This window comes from Patella vulgata, chromosome 2 (genome assembly GCF_932274485.2).
Source record: "Patella vulgata chromosome 2, xgPatVulg1.2, whole genome shotgun sequence".
Classification (NCBI taxonomy): domain Eukaryota; kingdom Metazoa; phylum Mollusca; class Gastropoda; family Patellidae; genus Patella; species Patella vulgata.
The window spans coordinates 79703498-79725642 of NC_065880.2; the positions used below are offsets into that span (position 1 = coordinate 79703498).

The following is a 22145-nucleotide window of genomic DNA, read 5'->3' on the forward strand; positions in this document are numbered from 1 at the left end:
AACATTCTCTGAAAAATAATCGAGACTTTGTTTTTTTATCGTACCGAATTGAGTGATGATGATCAAGGTTAGCCAAAATTCAAAAGCTACTATCTCGGTTCCGAGTGGAGCAATTTGATCAAGATTTTCAGCATAGTCATTTTTTAAAACTATTATAGCAAGAACTGTCCACTCCTTATCTTATCTGTACGTGACACAGAGTAGGGTCGCCTGTCTAACCTTGTGGGTTTTCTCTGGGTCCTCTGGTTTCCTCCCACTGCTAAAGATCCCTACGCACAATCAAATTATTGAAATAAAATTAAACCATGTGTTAGTCCCGAAATGACCTAGTTTGTGTCCGTGGTTAAACCCCATTTCTCTCTATCTCTCTCTCTTATCTAATCTCCCATAATTCCCCTTTAATTAGTGTATTTAAAATAATTGTTATATTTTTCAGGACACAAGCAAAGGAGGCTCTAGAAAATTATGATGCTGCTTTAACAGACTCAAATGTTAAAAATGGTCCAGTGTGAAACTTGCTTTATTGTGATAGATTAATTATGTAATATAGTATATAGACTATTATACATTACCTGGAGTTGTTACCCATTATTATACAGGTTCCAGGAATTCTTAATCAATTAATTATTATACATGTTCTGGCAGCTCCTGTGTAAATATTGCCTTAACAGTGTACAGACTGTGACTTAAATTGATATAATATATATATTATCATTAAAAAAAAACAATGTGATGTTTGTTGAAATGATGGATTATTTTAACTTAATTCAGTAATTGATGAACGATTATCAGGCCTCTCGGGGGTAGTCAAGACTTTTCAAGTGATTATAAAATCATCTCGAGAAAAGTGAACGGCCATCGTCGATTTTAACTCTTAATTGATGAACAGTGAATAAGTCTCTATCGACCGATCTAGACATCAAAAGAGATTACAAAGTCATCTCGAGTACAGTGAACGGCCATCGTCGATTTTAATTATGCAGTGATTTATAGGAGAAAAGAAAGAAGTTGTAAGATGGAGATAAATTAAGCAGAGAGAAGTGATGTTTTGAGATATTTTGAAATAATTAGTCTATATGTGTTTTGTTATCCAGTTCAAATTAATTAGATTATATCGATTATAATGCAGAAATTATGGAATGAATATTTAGGGGGTGTTACACAGTCATCGTAAAGAGTATGTATTCTGTTGTAAAATTCAAGCCTGGAAATAAGGGTTTTAGATGTACCTGACAAAATGTCAGGCACTAATGAAATAGTACCTGACATTTTAACATAGTGCCAGACATGTATTAATAATATCATTTAAAAAGACAAATCAGTGCTGGACAAAATGACAGGCACCAGAGATTTTGTGCCTGACAAAGTCTGAATCTGTCCCTGACATTGTCAGTAACAGGTACCTTATTTCCAGGCTTGGTATAATTCCTAGTGGTTATCTAAATTCCAGGAATGTAGATAATAGCGGTTAGGTGGAAAATAATGCTGCATTCAATTTAACTCAATAATTGGGTATAATGTCAAGAGTCTCTGTCTAACATTTTAATTTTTAGGAAAATATAAAATTTTCCATGATTTAATTAATCCTTTAAAAAAAAATCAAAATATCAGTGGTAGATAATCTCTCGTCGTGGATTCGATCAGATAAAAACTGAGGCCCATCATATAAACAAAATTGATTGTCATTTTATAACGAATAATCCTTTACAGATTAAACTTACACAGGATTAGTATCGGCTTTTGGGATTGGTAATTAACGAGAATAAATTGAATACAGCATACATCCAAAGATTGTTTTAGCATTAGTACACAGCTGTTATAATATCACCTTCACAATAAAAAGGTATCTGTTCACCTGTATAGCTATGAAGATGTTATTATCAATGTGTTTGTTGCAAATCTAATAGGTTAACCTCTGCTGTGTTTGCCTTTGCCTTTGATATTTAACTTTATGATAATTACTATATATGTTGTGTTCCCTAAATTATGATTTACATCAGTTTTTAAAATTTAAAAAAGGACCACTCAACTTTGCTGTGTTAGTATTCAATCTATTCCTAAAACAAGAGTTACCTCCCCTTACCCTTGATTTTGTGAGGTACTTTAAAAGTATATAATAATATTACTATCAGATCTAAGACAGGATGTTTGGTGTTTGGATGGATTAACTTTTCTTTTGTTTTTCGTTTATTGCATTGAAGAAAATATATTAACATAACAGAGATTATCATTTCATATTGAATTGAATTTATTCACCTGTGATTTCTTACCTGGGTAATTCCCTCTTCTTGTTTTGTTATTGATGACCCATTCTCAAATATACCAATTTTCAAATATCCACAGTGTATGTGTTTAAGTTTCTCTGGTGAGCTTTTAAAAAAAAAAATATCCTGGTGAATCATTTTGGATAGTGTTGTTCTCATTTTTTCCACCATATCATTTCTCGGCCTATATTTTTTTTTAGCATTCATTGATTCATCAAAGAAATCAGATACAGACATCCATTATTAGTGACAGAATATTTGCTGAGGGTGGTGATGAACATAATCATACATCATTAAATTAAAAAAAGAAAAGAATTCATTTTGTATATTTTAGTCAATTTTTTGTAATAAATCAAAGCAATAATACAGTATGGTGTTAAAAGTGAAGATATGAAATACCAAGAAAAGTGTTTAAAAAAAATAAAGTCTATTTCATTAGTCCACAAAGAAAATTGAATAAAATGCATCAACTTAATTTGATTAATTTCAAATGGTTCTAGTGTACTTACTCAGACCCATCCTCGGTGTGCCCAGTGGTATCGTTCCGTTCTACTACACTAACCCCTGGGTCCATTTATGGGTTTTCATCAATTCAAATTTTCTGCCCTTGACGAGTTTACATACCAGTCTTGGCGTTATTGTTTATGTTCACCACAATTCAGCAGCTTGTACGCTCAATTATGAGAGGTTTGCAAGAAATTTAATATCAAAGAAGTGACATGCACACCCACCAAACGAAGTCCTAAAATACATTGACAGAGTTTGCAACAACAAGTTAGCGATCTTAGTTGCAATAAAATGCGACTTACTTCCCTTCGCCCACCTGCTTAGTATGTATTAAATTTTTTTGATTGGTTAATAAAAATTGTCAAGGGAGGATATTTTGACTGTGTCGCCCCCGTAAATGGACCCATGGGTTAGTGGAGTAGAACTTTGTGCCAGTCATTTATCAAAATTATCAATAAAGTAATCTGAAAAAAATAAAAAATATATTCACATCGATTAATCCACGTGTAAGTTATGACTATCTAAAGTTCTTATTACTTTCTGTTGATATTCAGGAAGCCATTTTGTATTTCTCACCTGGGTGATACCGGTATGTCATTTATATCCGCTAATATCAGGCTCAAAATGGCATCTAACCCACATCTCTAGATTTAATCATCTAAATCACTATCCTAATGAACCTGTTTGAGACCTTATTTTTCTGAAACTTTAGCTCTTAGAACACCCTAACTAGGGGCTCCTGAGACTGCCCAAGCTGTGGTGCCTGCATGATCTAGTAAATAGTCATATAATGCAGTAAACTATTTACATATCTCAGGCGGTCTGAGGAACAGCAGGGATGTACCAGTATTAATATATCACTTTTCTCTAATTTTCTTCGAGGAACTGAGGTAGTCAACATTTAAAGGGTTAAATTTATTGAAAATTATCATTGGTTGTCTGATGCATTGAGGCTTTAATTCCAAATTTAATTTTATAAGATTTTTGAAATCTACTATAAATAGTCGATTAGTGCTGTCCATCTTATAATGGAGTGTATGTGATAAATAAACATCGTTATTATTTTATTATCTTTTGTCTGTATATTAGCATTAAATATATCATTGAAATAAATAATTTAAAAAAGAAGGGAAGAATGTTATGGACAAACACCAAGGTTCGTGTAAAATGCTCTCCTGCCCTCCTCCTTCGGGGTTCCTTTTTACAAAGCATACTTAAGACTTGCATACATCTAAATCAAACATTTTACTAAAGACTCTTATCGAACTAGTGTATACGTAGCTTTATGTACACTTTGTGAAAAGGTCTCTGTGGCGGGGTTACGACACTAGATGATCCTTCAGGTTCACAGTTAACAAGCCTGAAGTTAATTTGCACCTATGCAACACAAGGCTAATACTGTTATATAAATCTAGGCCTTGGAAGATTTAGGGAATATATTTTGTTATGTTGGTACCGATGACATTAGGTTAAAAACATATAAAGCCAATTCCTTGTTTTAAAATGGTTATTATTTTTATTTTAATGGATATATGGCATTTATATTTGAGGTTTTTGTATTCTGTTGAATTATTTAGAAATGTATGATATTAAAGGGATTACTTCAAGCTGTCTCTATTGGTTATATTAAAAATGTCGAAGTATTTTGAAATAAAAATTTTGTTTTCTTAATGAATGCTATGTAGGATATGTTTGTATGTTCACTGGTATCTTGGAATCACTACAACGGTTGATTTTCACTATCAGTGTTGAGTAATTAATTAGTCTGTTAATTACTCAACACTGCTAGTGAAGGTAAACATTTGTAAACCCAGCACTCAGTATCTAGTCCAGATGGACCATTTTTAAACTACAATTCAGTAGGAACCCACTATTTTTTGATGATTTGCAACAAATTTGAGCAATTTGCTAACAATGGCTTGAAACTAAACATTAAATACAGAAAGTCCCACTGAAACACCACATCTACACAAAACCCAAGTTGTAGGGATAGTTGATCAACCGTTTTCAACCGGATTGTTGCAGCACTTTGCATGTCTAAATGTAAAATAGAGAATGTTCATTTGATGAAGTCCACAATTGATTAATATATTTAGATAATCAAACATCCTGCTAGAGATGAAAGAAATCAGTGTAAAAATGACTGGTTGGCAAAACTGATGTAATGAGCTCTGATGTAAACGACATCCTAGTGTAGTAAAATGAAATTGTGAACTATAAAAAAATGAAACGAAATACGATCTGTGTTTTAATCAGATAGCACTACTTACGTATTTTAGATGCTGGAGGGGTTAAAAATAATCGTCCACATGGATTTGTATTACTTAGTTGATTGTCTTAGTCTTATTCTCATGTCGTGTGCTAGTCATCAAGGGAGATAATATTTTAACTAACACAACTCCAATGTTTTGTGTGATTTTTAAGAGCATATTAATAACTTGCTTCAGTTCCCAGTAAATTGTTTTCGTGTGATTTAAATTTTGAAGATAATAACCCAGTAATGCCACATATTCATAATTTCTTTTATGTTAGGGTCATGCCTTTGGTAAGAGAAATAGTGTTAATTTTGTGGTGTGACATCTTTGTAAAATATATTGATATGAGATTTTGTATAAAGCAACTTGATCGGTGTGGTCATCAAGATTAAGGGCTCTTGTGTCAGTCATTTTGGCCAGTCTTCGACTGACAGGCAGTTAAATTGACTGGCTTTAGACCTTACTGTCATTCAATTTATTTTCTTTAAAATTGGAATTTCAGAGGAATTAACCTTAAAGATACATTATGTAAGAGCTAAATTTGTCTATTGCAGTATTTTTATTTTGGCTTCAAATGTTATATAAATTATTATTTAGACATTTATTCAAATGATAGGGCTATAATCAAATCTCTAGAACATCGGATGGTGCAGATGTCACCAGATTGAAATACGATCACCATTTCATGATTTAATTAACAAGTCAATTAACAAGTAACATTACTAGATAATAAACAATCTATGTCAAAACTTCAAACTGTGATAATGTTGCTTGAATGAAATTTTCAATATATTAATTTTGAATGATCTATTTTGGAACTATTATAGCTAGAAGGCCAGCTTTTTATCTAAATCTTAGATAATGCATATTTAAAACACATAAAATTGTGATAATGCTCAAGGTATCCATATTCTTTAGAAAAACTATCTTGCTAATCCAAATAAAACGAAATATGTCAATAATAGGTTAGCTGGTGAAATTTTAAAATAAAAGCTCGGATTCATACCCATTACTCTCTCTTTAAATTAGTGCTCTCCATGAGATGTGTCCACCATTTTTATTAGGGGAATTCCCTTCAAATTCCCATTACTGTATTTGATGTACTTATATTTGTAGCTAAATGCATATCCATAGCAATCCTATCATGTGCTGTATATTATGTGTATTTGAAATGTACAGTAGCACAATTGTAATTATTTATGACTTTGTAAATTTGTACATTATAGTTTTTATTTTAATTTGTTTGAAAATATACCATTCTTTTTAAATTTGATAATTCTCTACCATGAAAGACATTATGAATGAATATTCTTTTTTTCTTCCGTTTTCTTCCCACTGCTAAAGACCCCTATGTGCAAATGAATTATTCAAATAGAATTGAATCATGTATGTTAGTCCCAAAATGACCTAGTTTGTGTCAAGTAAATGTTAAACCCAATCTCTCTGTCTATTCTAGACAGGAATAATGGAAATTTTGCTCTGACAGCCGCGCTGTGGCCTACTCTTATTTCAAATTCCAAATATCACAGTTTCTTTTACGTGCACATCAATGTCTACACAGTACCCCTATTATTCGTTATTCTTTAAACTCCCATACATGTAGCTCAAGATTTATTTGAATTTTAGATTTCTCAGTTGTACTTGCAAGGAATAGGGTCGCCTGTCCAACCTGGTGGGTTTTCTCTAGGTCCTTCCACTACTAAAGACACCTATGCGAATTATTGAAAAAAAAATTGAACCATGTTAGTCCTGAAGTGGACCTTAAACCCCATTTCCCCCTCTTCTCTCTCTCTCTCTCTCTCTCTCTCTCTCTGTAAATTTTAATGGAGGTCACTTGTGCCAAACAAATAATCTGTGGAACCAGAACTAGATTATGATCGGTTAAATTTCGGAAATGTTGACGTACATCATAATCCATCGGTGTCAACTTTTTCTTATTACAATGAGCATGGATTGAGTAGGTGGGTAGGTTGCGATCTATCCCCAGGTTATTTGTTTGGATGCAAGTGTTGAAATTTTGCGTTGGTTTAATTGTCATAAATAAATTGAAACATGTAATGGTTAAATTACAAACTGTTTGACGGCTTGATTCAAAATCTGTCTGAATCCTGGTATGTGTAGATTTATATTGAAGTTATCTCCCTTTGGCTATAGTTGCTATTGTCCTTTGAACCTTAACAAAGGGATTGCTCCATCCAGGTGCGAATTGTCGTGGTTGTACACAAGGCAGGATATGCTTACTATAAAACACCTGATACCACTACTCATATGTTTGGGAAGTTCTGACAGCTGCGTCTCGAATTTATCACCTTATGTTTGGCGCAATATAGTCCGGTTGGTGCTGAAGTGCCATTAAAGCTCATTTCAATCATTTATTATAACAGCTGACCTAATATCTATTTTGTGTATTTCCGATGTTAATACTGCCACATAGATAGATTTATGTTTAATTAGATATTATATTCTATAATGTTTAGTGAAAGCATGTTAATTCCAATTTATCATGTGTTTAGCTACCTCTTAAAATTTCACATTTCACATTATATATTGTTTTCACCTTTTCTTAATTACTGCCTTCATCACAGGTGTTTCATAATTAAGTTCAAACTGTTCCGACCGCAAATTTAATATATTTTCAGCTTCTCATCACAGTTTATTTTTGAAAATTTTCTGACAGGTATTTTTGTATTTTGATTAAATTCAGGATAATTTGTTTCTAAATGTTATTTGTGAGTTAAATTTTGAGGAAGTTCTAGCAAAGTGAAAAACTATATGGAAATATTTTGTAATTTTACTTTTAGAAAAGCAAAACCTGTTTGAATTTGGGACAGTCTGGTTTTCTGGACGTTTTGGGAGATGGGAAATTCCCACATGTCGAAAGGGTTTGGGAAGATAACCCAATTCAAAGGGGTACCATCATTTTACAGTAGTTCTTTACACTTGAGTAGTTGACTGAATTAGAGCAGAAGTACATGTTAAAGATGCATTATGTAAAAGATAAATCTGCCCATTACAGATTTTTATTTTGGCATCAAATGTTATATTAATTATTATTTAGACATTTATTCAAATGACAAGCCTATAATCAACTCTCTAGAACATCAGATGGTGCAGATGTAACCAGATTGAAATACGATCACCATTTCATGATTTAATTTAAAAATGGAGAAACGTGGGTGAGTCTTGATTAACCAGTAATATTGCTGCGATAATAAACAATCTATGTCAAAACATTAAACGGTGATAACTTCGCTCAGAATAAAGTAATTTAAAGTAAATTTTCAATATATTAATTTTTCACTATTTTTGAACTATTATGGCAAGAACGACCAGCTCTTTATCTAAATCTTACATAATGTATCTTTAAAGCAGGAGTTTTAATCACCAAAACTAAAATATCTTAAAGAAGCAGTCCTTCCATTTATTGAGAGTCAAAATTTTGGTACAAATATTACCTCTTAGCAAATGAAAGGACTGAATTCCTCAAATATTTTAGATTTATTTTTTTGAATAAAGCCCCTGTGTTTTTGACCTGCATTATGTCAGTCATAAATAATTTCAGTAAAAATTGTAATTTTAAGGTACCAGTTGTAATCCCAAGTTCCACCAATTGAAATGAAATGAGGTGGGGTTTATTGTCCTACTGTTCTGCCCGATGATAGGAAGTTAAACCAATATTTCATTTCATTACACCAAGAGACTATTAAAATAGATAGCACATGTACATAAATATTGAGCTGTGCGAATTGTTTATATTTGTAAAAGATGAACATATTTATAATAAAGTTAAAATAGAAAAAAAAAATATAACTGGCTTCATGACTTATTTCTCTGATACCAATGAGCTGCGGTGCCTCAGTGAGTAAAGTGCTGGCTCTTCGAACCAGGAGCTATGGGGTTCTATCCCGTTGCTGGCTGAGAAAGTTCCCAGGGATTTTCCAACGTGGTTTCCCCTTGTCGGTGGTGCAGGATGGAGGGCCTGACAAGGACAGTGTCTAGCCGTTCAGATGAACGAAAGTTCCAAGGGATTTTCAACATGGTTTCCCCTTGTCAGTGGTGCAGGATGGAGGGCCCGACAAGGACAGTGTCTAGTCTTTGAGATGGAGGGACGTAAAAGAACCCTTGACTGTTGGAATTAGATATAAGAGTAGGCCGCAGCAGGTTTGATCCTTTGCACAGGTTGAGAAGAATCCTCTGCACCTTTCTAACCTGACTTTCACTTGCTGCCGTGGCATCCGTGTGGCCGATAACAAAAGTGTGGCCAGTTCAGATGATATTGAATACACATTGGTGTGGACGTTAAAGAACCCTTCACAGTTGGAAAGAGTCTAAGGCAGAAACACTGCCCCCCCATGGAAAATCCTCCTACTTATTTTGCACACTAACTATAGAAATATATTTTTCAAAATAAAATTACCAACAAATCTGCCCCAAAATTTCCATTCCAACTCAAAGTCAAAAAACACTTGAGTTTGATCAATCTGATTATAACACAGATCCTATTTTGTTTATATATAAAAAAACCCCAACGAAATATAGATCTGTATTTTAATCAGATTTGAGTTTAATAGGCAGAAATGACATAAGTATTGTGTTGACGAAACGTTCATATACTACAGCGGAGGGATAGGGGGGGTGTAATGTGTCTTTCTGCAGAGCAATCATTGTGTCGGAAGTGAGATTTTCACCCCAGTCAACTTCAAATCCCCGTAGCAAAACATCTAAACGGTCAACCCCCTACAAAATTATGATGAGGAGATTGCCAAATGTGGTCGCCATTGTGCCTATAAAGATAGGAACCAACGGAATGTTGAACAAAGAGCTACAGCCTGTGATGTTACAGCCATTTAACATTGAAGTCAATGGGCAAATAATTGCTAGTCTGAGTGGACTCCATACTTCGAGCATAGATCTTTACCCTAAATAGCCGCCATATCCAGAAAGGTTAGTATGGGACAATGGCACAGCCGCCTACTTTTATTATGAATGCGAACTGCCAAGGGTTCTTTTTTGTACTGCCACGGATCGGGAATATCGAGGAAATATCTTTTAAGTCTGCGAATCTCTTTCACGGCCATTCGCTGATTTAGTTCAATGTGTCTCGGTCATTTTTCTGTCACAAATATTAATAATATCGATATTCAGCTTTATTATGAAGTTATCGACTGTCACAAATATTCATAACAAAACATAACACAGGATATAACTACTTCTCTGTTATTTAATTACGACGTTTCGTAACACATACAGGTCACGTTTTCAAGTCGAGTGTTCGATCCCTGCATTGGCCGAGAAAGTTCATCAGGATTTTCCGACGTGGTTTCCTCTTGTCAGTAGTGCAGAACGGAGGGCCTGACAAGGACAGCTGTCTAGTCCTTCGGATGAGACGGAAAACCGAGGTCCCGTGTATATATTGGAATGCACGTAAACGATCCCCTGGCAGTTGGAATTCGATATAAGAGTAGGCGATAGTGCCGCTGCCCGGGCAAAATTTCCCTCATAGCACACTGTATGGCGTGTGCCCGTCTTCATTAGCCCAGTATAGGAGCAGAACAGTACCTACTAGGACGTTAAACCCCATTTCATTTCATTTCATTTCAAGTTAATGATAAATATCCATACATATTTTAGCTTACACCAAATTAATTAATAACCCGAAGTTAAATTAGGGCTAGCTGTACTAAATTTAGATTGGGCTGACTTGATTTCATTAATCACAAATATTACTAATAATATAGACTATTGATGATCAGACATATTACATACAGCTTTATTTTAACTGAATAAGTTTTGCTATGTCTTGTCAACCCACGTCTATGCCCTCTTGAAGGCCACAGGCTTTTAGTATGTAGCCCAAGTTCAACAAGTAGCAATTTCCGATTCACGTTTTATGACGTTCGTCTTTCCTTTAAATGACGTCATATTATGCTGTTATTCATTGTACAACCATTTAGCAAAATTAGGTTAACGTTGTCATGTGATAAAGAAAATAATATGAAAAAAAACTACAAAAAACAACAGATGTGGATCCGATGTAATATGGCGCCCTCCAATTTAGACTTTAAAACACCATTAAATAGAGAGGGGTTGGATGACCGAATGGATAGCGCGTGCGCGTTGCATCATAAGGTCAGTCATTGAGTCAACTGGCATGGTTTCGATTCCCTGGTTGTATGTGACAAGGAGTAGGATCGCATGTTCAATCTCGTGGGTTTTCTCCGTGTCTTCCGGTTTCCTCCCACTGCTAAAGACCACTACGCGCAAGCGAATTATTGATGTAAAATAGAACCATTTATTAGTCCCGAAATGATCTAGTTTGTGTTGAGTGGACGTTAAACCCCACTTCTCTCTCTTCTCTCTCTCTCCCTCTCCCACTCTCACCATTTGTACACCAATAATTTTATATATATATATTACCTGGACGTTGATTGGTTCTTCTCAGAGGCTTCTTAACGCACGGGAGGGGGGAGGGGGTGCGGGGGGGGGGGAGGTTATAATGTTGTGAAGACGGCCTTGGTTCTGCTATGAATTTGTTACAGGGGTGGGGAACTATAATGTTGTGAAGACGGCCCTTGTTCTGCTATGGATTTGTGGAAAATTTTGGAAAACACTACTTGGAGATCTTTTAGTATGGAAATCATGATATAGGCATATGTATATAAGTGATCCGCAACTATATACACACCTTTTTATACGCCAAGCTCCGTCGTCCACAATTTCCTGTGAACACTCTGCAGACTACATTTATCATCATCCAACGTTTTTAGAGATACATTGGGTAAGAGCTAAATCTGCCCATTGCAGGTCTTTCTTTAGACCTAATATGTTATATAAATTATTCGACATTTATTCACATTACAAGCCCATAATCAACTCATGGTCTAGACCATTAGATGGTAGCGAAATGAAATGAAATGAAATGGGGTTTAACGTCCTACTGTTCTGCTCCTATACTGGGCTAAAGAAGACTGGCATACGCCATACAGTGTGCAATGAGGGAAGTTTTGCCCGGGCAGCGGCACTATCGCCTACTCTTATATCGAATTCCAACTGCCAAGGGATCTTTTACGTGCATTCCAATGTATACACGGGACCTCGGTTTTTGGTATCATCCGATCCGCGGGACTAGACAGCTGTCCTTGTCAGGCCCTCCCTCCTGCATCATTGACAAAGGGAAACCACGCCGGAAAATCGGACTTTCTCGGTCAATGCAGGGATCGAACACCCGATCTCCAGGCTAGCGAGCCAGCGCCTTACCCACTTACCCCTAGATGGTAGCGATTTTTAAAGGAATGAAACATGATCGCCTTTTAATAATGTAATTTGAAAATGGATAATCGCGACTTTGTCTATTATCATAACAATGGTACTAATGAACACTTCAAAGTCTGATAACTTCTCTCATTTTCAATATATTAATTATTCATTATCTATGTTTGAACTGTTATAGCTATAAGGATCTGCTCTTCATGTAACTCTGACATAATGCATTTTTGATAATTGTATGTTCAATTTTGGATACCTCCGATAATATCTTCCAGGGATATATCCTGTGATCGCTTTCAAATTTAGTAAGTATGCCTGTTTGCTTTTGTATAAATACCTTTTTTGCCGAACATATTATATGTTGTGATGCTGATTGTTTCTGTCTTGTTTGTGTTATATCTATTCTGTAAACTTTGTAATTTTTTTCTTTTGTTTATGTGTTTGTATTTACTTGTAATAAAATGTGTATATATATATATATATATATATACATTGTTTGTATGTAATTGTCATGTGTTTATATTGAAAATAGAACAAAACCCCGTGATGTAGTAAAGGATAAAAACACAAAAACAATTCATCATTTCAAATACAACTATCTTCATTTAAATTATGTGCATGATTATGACGCTTTGTCTTTTTTTTGTAGTACGCCGTATATAAAACCACACGCTTCTCTTGCTATTTATAATGATGCGGACCAAGCATGGATACAAGGGAATGTGGAATGATAGGGTAAGAATGGAAATCTGGATACAGAAAATCTGGCATTCTCAGACCTAAGTTAAGAATTTACTCAACTTTCAATCACTGTTTATCCAGAAACACAAAACTTTGCTCATAGCTTCTTATTGATGTATTTACATTAAAAGTACAATTTTTTTTTATAAAGGGCTATAAGCCAACACTTTTCAGTAAATTCTTAACTTAAGTATGAGAATGCTTTGTGAACTTTGGGTCTGATCTCATGTTATCCGATGAGTTAGTAGGTTTGAATAATTGGCTATCTTTATTAACCTGAAGACAGAGAGAAAGAGAAATTGGATTTAACATCTACTCGACACAAACTAGGTCATTTCAGGACTAACACACGGTTCAATTTTATTTCGGGGGTGGTTGGGGGGGGGGGGTGGATAGCCGCACGGTTAGCACATGCGCGCTGTAACATAAGGTCTGTAATTGAGTCAACTGGCGGGGTTAACCTAAAGAACCACAAGGCGCAAATCTAAGTGGACTGTAAGAACCACTTAGATTTTGTAAACCCTTCGGTGCCATGGAACCAGGACCATATATACAGCATTATAGGGCCCCGGGCAAAGCAATGCACTGGGTCCCCTACCTACACAACCACTCACAGGACCGTCTATACACCATTATAGGCTCTCGGGCAAAGCAGGTGCACTGGGTCCCCTCGCAACGACTCACGGGAATCAAAATATAAATTGTCGAAAAGATTATAAATATATTTATTGTATTGGTACTTCTAGCAAAATCATTGTTTAAACAACAAGTTGTAACAGCAAGTCGTAACATACGTGTATTAGCACTGGTCCCTATGCTCGTGGTGCGCCCATACGTAAAGACGACACTGCATGGAAACAGTGCCTAGGGCCGTGGCTGTCAACCTTTTTTATGCCAACGGCACACCTTGGAACACATGAAAAAAACAGCGGCACACCAGGCTAAATATATATGAAAAATATTTGAATTTTGCAAAATAAAAACGTGGTAAGTCAGACGGCATACAATCGTAGACATAGACTAGTCATAGACACATAGACTGACTCCAACTAGATAAAGAAAAACACAGCTATGAGCTTATAATTAGACACCGGTGAATACTCAATTGGGATCACATGGTTTTGCGCATTTTCCTAGTGTACCAATCAAAATCTCGCTGCATACCTTTGTGCAGCGGTACACTGGTTGAGAATCACTGGCCTAGGGTCATATAAGGGTTGTTTGAGCCCCTCTACCACTACGTCTAGCTACGCCTCTGATTATGACAATAAGTTAATGATCAATTAAACGATGATGGGTGTAGAATACCGGACGTATGGGGTATAACTATTTTCCGCTTCACTATAAATTCGCCATGATACCGATATACAATTGTCATTTTATTATGTTATAATGATTATCAAGTGTCTTCAATTAGATAGTCGATGACACACAATTATCATAGGGTTGGGTTCATTTTCACTTGAGTTAGCAAAGTGAACTGAAATTATAATTTGAATGCACTATTGGGTTGGGTAAAGTTTGTTTAGGAGAAAAATGAATTGCTATTAGAATATATATGAATTTCGGAAATCACTTATTTTTGTAGGGGATGTTTAACCTGTTTTAAATTTGTCAGGATATTGGATATTGTAATACTTTAGAACAATGTTTTCGTATAGTGCTGTTTTATTGATGCTGCTCATTCAGATCCATTCGGGATTTTCGATGCGGGGTAAGTAGTAGCTTCTTATCGATATATTTCGCGCTGATTAGCTGAATATCAAATTTTGCTTAGTATTTTGAGGGGGTTATATTTAAATCATTAGCAAAAGGAATAATTATTGATCCCGGTGTGGAAGATTCCCTGTTACCGCTCTCAATTTCAATCGGTGACACTCATTGCGCCACGGGAGCCACAGTGGTTCAGTGGGTAGGACGTTGGCTCCCGTGTTCGATCCCAGCGTTAGCTGAGAAGGTTCATAGGGATTTTCTGGCGTTCCTTTGTCAGTTGTATAGTACGGAGAACCTAGCAAGGGACAACACGAGGCCCCGTGTACACATTGGCGTACACGTAAAAGCACTCTTGGCAGTTAGAATTCGAAATGAGAGTAAGCCATAGCACGGCCGCTGTCCGTGCAAAATTTCCCTCATACTGTCATAGCACACTGTATGGCGTATACCCGTCGTCATTAGCCCAATAGGAGCAAAACAGTAGGACATAAAACCCCATCTCATTTCATTTCATTTCATTATTTGCGTCACTATCTGATCTTTAAAATCAGTGTTACGGATCAATAATAGCAACGTTATATATGTTTGAATTATATCGTAAATATGTTTAACCAGTTCTATCTCATATATCAAATTACATTTGGAATGTGTTAACCAGTTTTACTTCATATATAAAATTATATTTGGAATGTGTTTAACCAGTTCTATCCTAAAATTATATTTGGAATGCATTTAATCACTTCTATCCTAAAATTATATTTGGAATGTATTTAACCAGTTTTATCCCACATGCAAAATTATATTCGAAATGAGTTTAACCAGTTCTATCACATATATAACGGTATATTTGGGATGAGTTTAACCTATATTTGAAATGTGTTTAACCATGCAGTTCTATCACATATTATGTAAAATTATATTTGGAATGTGTTTAACCAGTTTTATCCCATATGTAAAATTATATTTGAAATGTGTTTAAATATAGAAAATTATATTTGGGATGTGTTTAACTTGTTCTATTCCGCATGTAATATTATATTCGGGATTAGTTTTACCAGTTTTATTCCATGTGTAAAATTATATTTGGAATGTATTTAACCAGTTTTATCCCATATGTAAAATTATATTTGAAATATGTTTAACTATATAAAATTGTATTTGAAATGTGTTTATATAAAATTATAATTGAAATGTCTTTAACCAGTTCTATCACATATATAAAATTATATTTGGGATAACTTTAACCAGTTCTACGCATATGTAAAATTATATTTGAAATGTGTTTAACCATTTCTATTACATATGGACAGCGGCGGGCCTACAACTTGGTGGCCCTGAAGCTTGAACTTGGCCCCCCTTGTCAGTGGTGCAAGACGGATGGTCTGACATTGGGCAACGTATAGTCGTTCTTTGGGGACGAAAAACCGAGGTAGAGCCCTTGACAGTTGGAATTCGATATGAGAATAGGCCGTATTGCCGCTGTCCGGGCAAGAGTTCACCATAGCACACTATATGGTGTATGCACGTCTTCATTATCCCAGTCGGAGCAAAACAGTGGGACGTTAAACCCCATTTCATTTTCCATTTTCATTTTACAGATATTTGTCGTGACTACCCGTACCCGGAATCAGAGGCCGATTTTTTTGCTTGTAAGTTATTTGGATCGCAGTTGCCGGAACAGCGAGTGGAACTTGATTGTCCAGGGAAGACAATCTTAATTGGTAAATTGGAAATTGGATACAGGGACAGATTGTGCAAGGACGTTATAAATTATATGGGATGTTGCTACGGCGAGAAAATACCCAATAATTCCAGCATTGTTTGTTTATCACAGTCAGATGTAACTGGAACAACCAATAGGTTAATAAAACTCCGACGAAACATCATTAAAGAGTGTAAAAATCGTCCATCTTGTAAAGTCGTTTTAGATCTAAAACCCATAACAGAGATTAGCTTCTCTGATGTGTACAGTGTCTTCGTTGAAGTACAGTATGACTGTATTGGCGGTAAGTTACTTTACATGTGATTATACATCATTGGTTCGAGTTCGGCACATTTAACACAAATTACTATGTATATCGATGCATATGCTCAGCTACATAAAAATTTTTAAAACAACACTTTTTATGAGAAAAGTGTAACGGATGTGTGCATTACCATTTATCATCAGTTAGTGGGATCGGATGGGCATTCAAAGCGTCAGATGATATAGACATAATGTGATATAACAATTAATACTTTGTATCAATGAAATTGAATCACAATGTGATCCTATTAATTCATTATAAAAAATGACGTCAAACGTAATTTGGAGACAATGATGGCATCAGGCATTGTCAACTGTCAAATTTCCTTAACAGTGGATGTCATAGCCCCCCCCCCCCCCCCACGAAAAAGACACATTGCCCCAGGAGCCTGGTAAACCCCTTCCTGCAAAAATTCTTGGATCCCCCCTACATGAGTTGGGCATCTGAGATTTTTTTTACATGAAATTAAAGTCAAACTAATCCACTTCTTTATTTGAAGCCATTTCTACAAAATACAATTATTCTCATTTTTTTCTATTTTCTAATTTCAGGTCCACCAAAACCGAAAGATAACAGTAAGTATATTTTATCACAATAATCTGGATATCGGTTTTTAAATGTTGGCGGCAAAAATGACATAGTTACCTGGAGTAGCGAGGCATTGACCATCACTTTTGCCGTACATATTTTCAAATATTTTTTTTTAACAAATTAACTCAATTGTTTGGCTAGGTGTTTTTGTTAAAGCCATCTCAATTTTTGTCAGAGTCGTTGAGATGTAAATAAGGTTAGGGCACGTGATTGTTGTCGAGATTGTAGCTTTGGCTTAGGGTAAGCACTGGGGCTAGGTCCAGGTTTAGGGTTAGGGCTGTGATTAGCTCTAGCCTTGTTTACATCTCGTGACCTATGGCGAAAAATTGAGCTAGCCTTATCATTTAGCACTAACCCCATTGTTAGATTTTTTTTATAACCAAGGGCGATGACTCTAAACATGTTAATTTAATTTTTACAGGAGTGTATATAGCTGGATGGATTATAGCTGGAATTCTTAGTCTTCTACTTCTTGTAACGTTGATTATGTTGGTGTAAGTTCTCTATTATATATAACCTGGTGAGATGGTCGCAGCAATGTGGGCATGATTTTGTAACTGCGCCGCAGGGGGCTTAGTAGTGTCAAACCAAGCTGCCGTAGATGAAGGGTCGCAAGCAAACCGGTTGGGGGCTGGGGACGGTTGTAGGAACCTAAGCGATTCCAAGGCCGAGATCCCTGGAATGTGTGCGATTTTGAACCCGTTTTGCATTTAAAATGTATCCCTATAGCTATCAATAAATGTATCCTTTCTGGTTAGAATGAGCAAAATGAAATGAAATGGGGGCTGACGTCCCAGTTTTCTGCACCAATCGGGATAATGAAGGCGGAAAGGGTTGCAGGCCCCTAAGAGATTCCAGGACCAAGATACCGGAAATATTTGCGATTTTGACACCGTTTAGCTATTAAATTTATCCATAGCTATCAGTAGAGTGAGCAAAATGAAATGACAAGGACCACCACTCTGCACCACTGCTAAGCACCACCGTCTTGCACTACTGACAATGAGAACACAGGACGGGTTATGGTCAATTGTCTTTTATTTGTAAATATCTGTCTATTTTCAGGATTGTGTACAAGAAAAGAAAAGCTAGCGCCAAGAAATGTCTTCCAGCCGTCAGTATACGACCCCTGCCTTGTGTTCCCGTCAGTGGCACATACTGTTCACTGGAAGATCGAGGGCGCAGTTATGTGGACAATGATTATGAGAAATTGAAACTGGAAAACAGTGACTATCATGAGTATCTGGAACCGGTCACGGTACCTGACGTCATCGGTCAACACAACGTGAAGAAAAACGAAAAGTGTTGATTATTAAAAGGACAAGCTTACATATAAAAAGCCAAGCTTACATAATAAAAGTTTTATGGTTTGACTCTGTAAACGATTTGGCTCTTTAGTTGCAAAAGACGGTCTTAGTAAATTCTTGACATTTGTATACCACGGCTTAATCAATATATCTAAGTCAAAGAGATAATAATATCAAATAATTAAAGTATCATTGCGTCATTTTAGAGCAATAGGAATCCCGTGCAAACTACACTAGTAATAACAGTTCAAAAATGGTTAAATTCCGTTCATTATTTACAAAGAACTGTTGAATTGAAACGCCATGTAATAAGCCCACCACAATATTGTTGTCCGCGAACATAATTGATGGGTATGTTTTAAATCTGATTAAATTTAGCATTGGTATTTTGATTTTGTGTTCTTAATTAAATGTTAAATAATCAATCTGAGTACATATTAATGTGGATTAAGCTGTGAAAAATGCAAATGACGCAATGGGACTTTAAAGATATAAGAAATAGAAGACTACATATACTTATAATTGTGTTTGATTGCTGCTGGAAAGATCTAGTCTGTATTATCACAGGCCCATGACTGTACAGCGCAGAGGACGCTTACTGTTGGTCCCCGGATCCATTCACTTCAATTAATATTTGTTGTTTATTTCATGCATGGTATGTATAGTTTGTCATGTCCGCGGGTTTGTCATATCGGTTTTTTTTGTGTGTATTGCCCTCCTCCTCTACTTACTATATTATTAAATAGATATGTGAGTGATGCGATTTCACAAACTTATCAGCAGTGAATATTCGCAAGGCCTTTACAATCAATTAATTAGTTCACAGTATTAACAGTTTTCTTTCTGCAAATTAAATTCTAAAACATGTTGGTTTTTTTTTTAAGTATTGGAAAAATAAAAAAAAGGTCGTTGAAGTATATTTCAATAAAATGTGTTTGCTATTTAGTGTAAATGTTTACATAAAATATAACTCGAAGCGCAAAATGAGTAAAAGGCACCATTCTGCACGGACCAGTGACGTCACAAGTAGAATGCATTTTGAACTTATAAAGGTCAGTCATCTTACACAGAGGTTAGAAGAAGGCTTTGGCATTAACGTTTCAGTCAAGTCACATGCACAATAAACAGAACCAAACCGGGGGTCAAACCGCGACACCGGTCTATACGTTTTCCACATAATTATTTTTTCTTCATTTATTCCACAGTAGAGTATTTTATACATCCTAATTAAAGATGCATTATGTAAGAATTCTTGCTAAAATAGTACGTACATAGATAATAAAAAAATCATTTAAATTACTTTATTTGAAGTTGAGTAATGTGTAATTAAAGTTTGAACAAGATGAATCGCAGATTGTTTATTATCGTTTATTACAAGTCTCAATTATCCCTTTGTCGTTGAATTTTTAAATCTCGCGGGTTTTCTAATCCATTTAAATCTCGGCCATCGAATGGTCTAGAGTGTTGAATATATTATATAACATAGGTAGATTTAGCTCTTATAAAATGCATCTTTAAAGTACTTTCATTTTCGTTTTGATGTTATTCATATTAAACAACCTTTTATGGTAAAGGTCTAAAACATTATTCGTAACTTTGTGTTCTATTGACCTTACTCGATCTTACTCAATCAGCATATTATGGTGACATCACATACATTTCTACCCGACATGAAGACATTATTATGGCCCGACATGACGACATTATTACCCGACATGACGACATTGTTAACCTACCTAATGTCGTGATGTCAGGTAGAAATGCCGTAATGTCGGATAAAAATAGTCTGACTTGGGCAAGATCAGTGCCAAATTTTGATGAAGAGAGACCCTGGGCTATTCGACTTATGAGCCCCCCCCCCCCCTTGTAATCCCCTACCCTCACGACTAGGGTAAGATGGAAGTGTGTTTTAAACCGAGGATGATGATGGATGTTTAAAACCTAGCTCACAAACCGCCGTACGGGCCAATCTGGTTAAAACACAGATCCTATTTCGTTTCGTTTTTATAGTTCAAAATTTCGTTTTACTTGTCTTTACTACACTTGGATCTGGAAGAGTTATTTAACTCGTGTTCTGAATGGTGTCAGGGATAAGCCAATGAAACGGTCTGTTACGGCGAGCTTTAGTCGTGTTTTGCACGGAACTGTGGGTAATCCACTAGTAACATCAATGCTGATTGGTTAATCAAATGTCTGACGTCATAGGGTCATAAGTCGGTCTTTTGACCCCTGACGTGACCTATCGCTATAACTTGTCAGATCTTCATGTAGTGTAGGCCATCGAAAGTATAAAAAAACGAAACGAAACATAGATCTGTATTTTAATCAGTTTGACTACGGTCAGTCTGCGGAGGAATTTTGTTTAGTAAACCCGTGCGTGAGACTTACACGCACACGTCACATGCGTTTTCGGCCCCTTAATAGATCGCAGACTGGCCTTAGAGATTTTTGGTCCTGCACATATATAATTTTCACCCGATTTCTCGCGACTGGTCTGCGAGCTACCAAACCCTAAGACCCGTGCGTACCAAAACACGTACGACAGGTTGCATGTAAGCTTGGGTTAAGATTATGATCACTGCGTGTAAGAAAGGCGGCGTCAATAATGTTATACAGCTTTCCAGAATTAATCTTCAGAAATCCGCGTAGAGAAGTGATAAAGAAGTAGTTAGATGTCCATGAAATGTAAACCTCGACCAAGGACAAATTTTAACAAAATTTGCTGGATGAGAAAACCCCCCTCCGAAATATATCGAGAAAATTACAAGATATTTTGGCGAACATCGAGCATTGAGACATTTTGCTTGTTCCAGTTATCGTATTTTGTGAAATGAAATGAAATGAAATGGGGTTAACGTCCTACTGTTCTGACCTACCGGGATAATGAAGACGGACATACGCCATACAATGTGCTATGAGGGAAATGTTGCCCGGGCAACGGCACTATGGCCTACTCTTATATCGAATTGCTAAGGGATCTTTTACGTGCACGCCAATGTGTTCACGGGACCTCGATTTTTGGCCCCATCCGAACGACTAGACAGCTGTCCTTGTTAGGCCCTCCGTCCTGCGTGGCCTAACGACTGCTCTGTATATCACAAGGTCTGTCATTGTGTCAAGTGGCTAGAATTTTCTGGGCTCAATAATTGGACTTAGGGGAGGGATATTGAAATGGGCCGCGTCCGCCCATCCACCCTGGCTTTGTTGCAGGAGTAAACAATATCTTTGAAAAACTTTGTACACACATAAACTATTATACTAGCTGCGCCTTTGCCAGTTAAACATTTCTGATGAATAAATGAATAAATAAATAAATAAATAAATAATTTTCATTTTCACGTTTAAGAAAAGAAAAGAAAACAAACTCCAGATGTTAATCAAATAAAAGATAAACAAATCCCTTTTCATTTCCTGAAATTGTACAATTATTTTTTCGATTCTGTGTGAAACTTGTTCGATATCTCCTGTTTTCCA

The 22145-nt window shown here is 35.9% G+C and overlaps 1 protein-coding gene and 1 long non-coding RNA gene across 5 annotated transcripts in view; both read left to right on the plus strand.

Annotated features, from left to right (window-relative positions):
• LOC126809914 (serine/threonine-protein phosphatase 6 regulatory subunit 3) overlaps positions 1-8830 on the plus strand; it is a 41708-nt gene extending 32878 nt beyond the window's left edge. For all 4 annotated transcript variants that reach the window (XM_050534770.2, XM_050534771.2, XM_050534773.2 and 1 more), the window contains exon 26: positions 437-8830. In XM_050534770.2, coding sequence (XP_050390727.1) covers positions 437-512 — 76 coding nt within the window. In that variant the 3' untranslated portion in view covers positions 513-8830. The remainder of the gene's footprint in view (positions 1-436) is intronic.
• A 4066-nt stretch (positions 8831-12896) lies between these two features.
• LOC126809938 (uncharacterized) lies at positions 12897-20258 on the plus strand. The gene is made up of 6 exons (XR_007674997.2): positions 12897-13027; positions 14622-14747; positions 16345-16752; positions 17325-17348; positions 17786-17858; positions 18430-20258. It is a non-coding gene; the product is annotated as an uncharacterized LOC126809938 (long non-coding RNA).
• The last annotated feature ends 1887 nt before the right edge of the window (positions 20259-22145 follow it).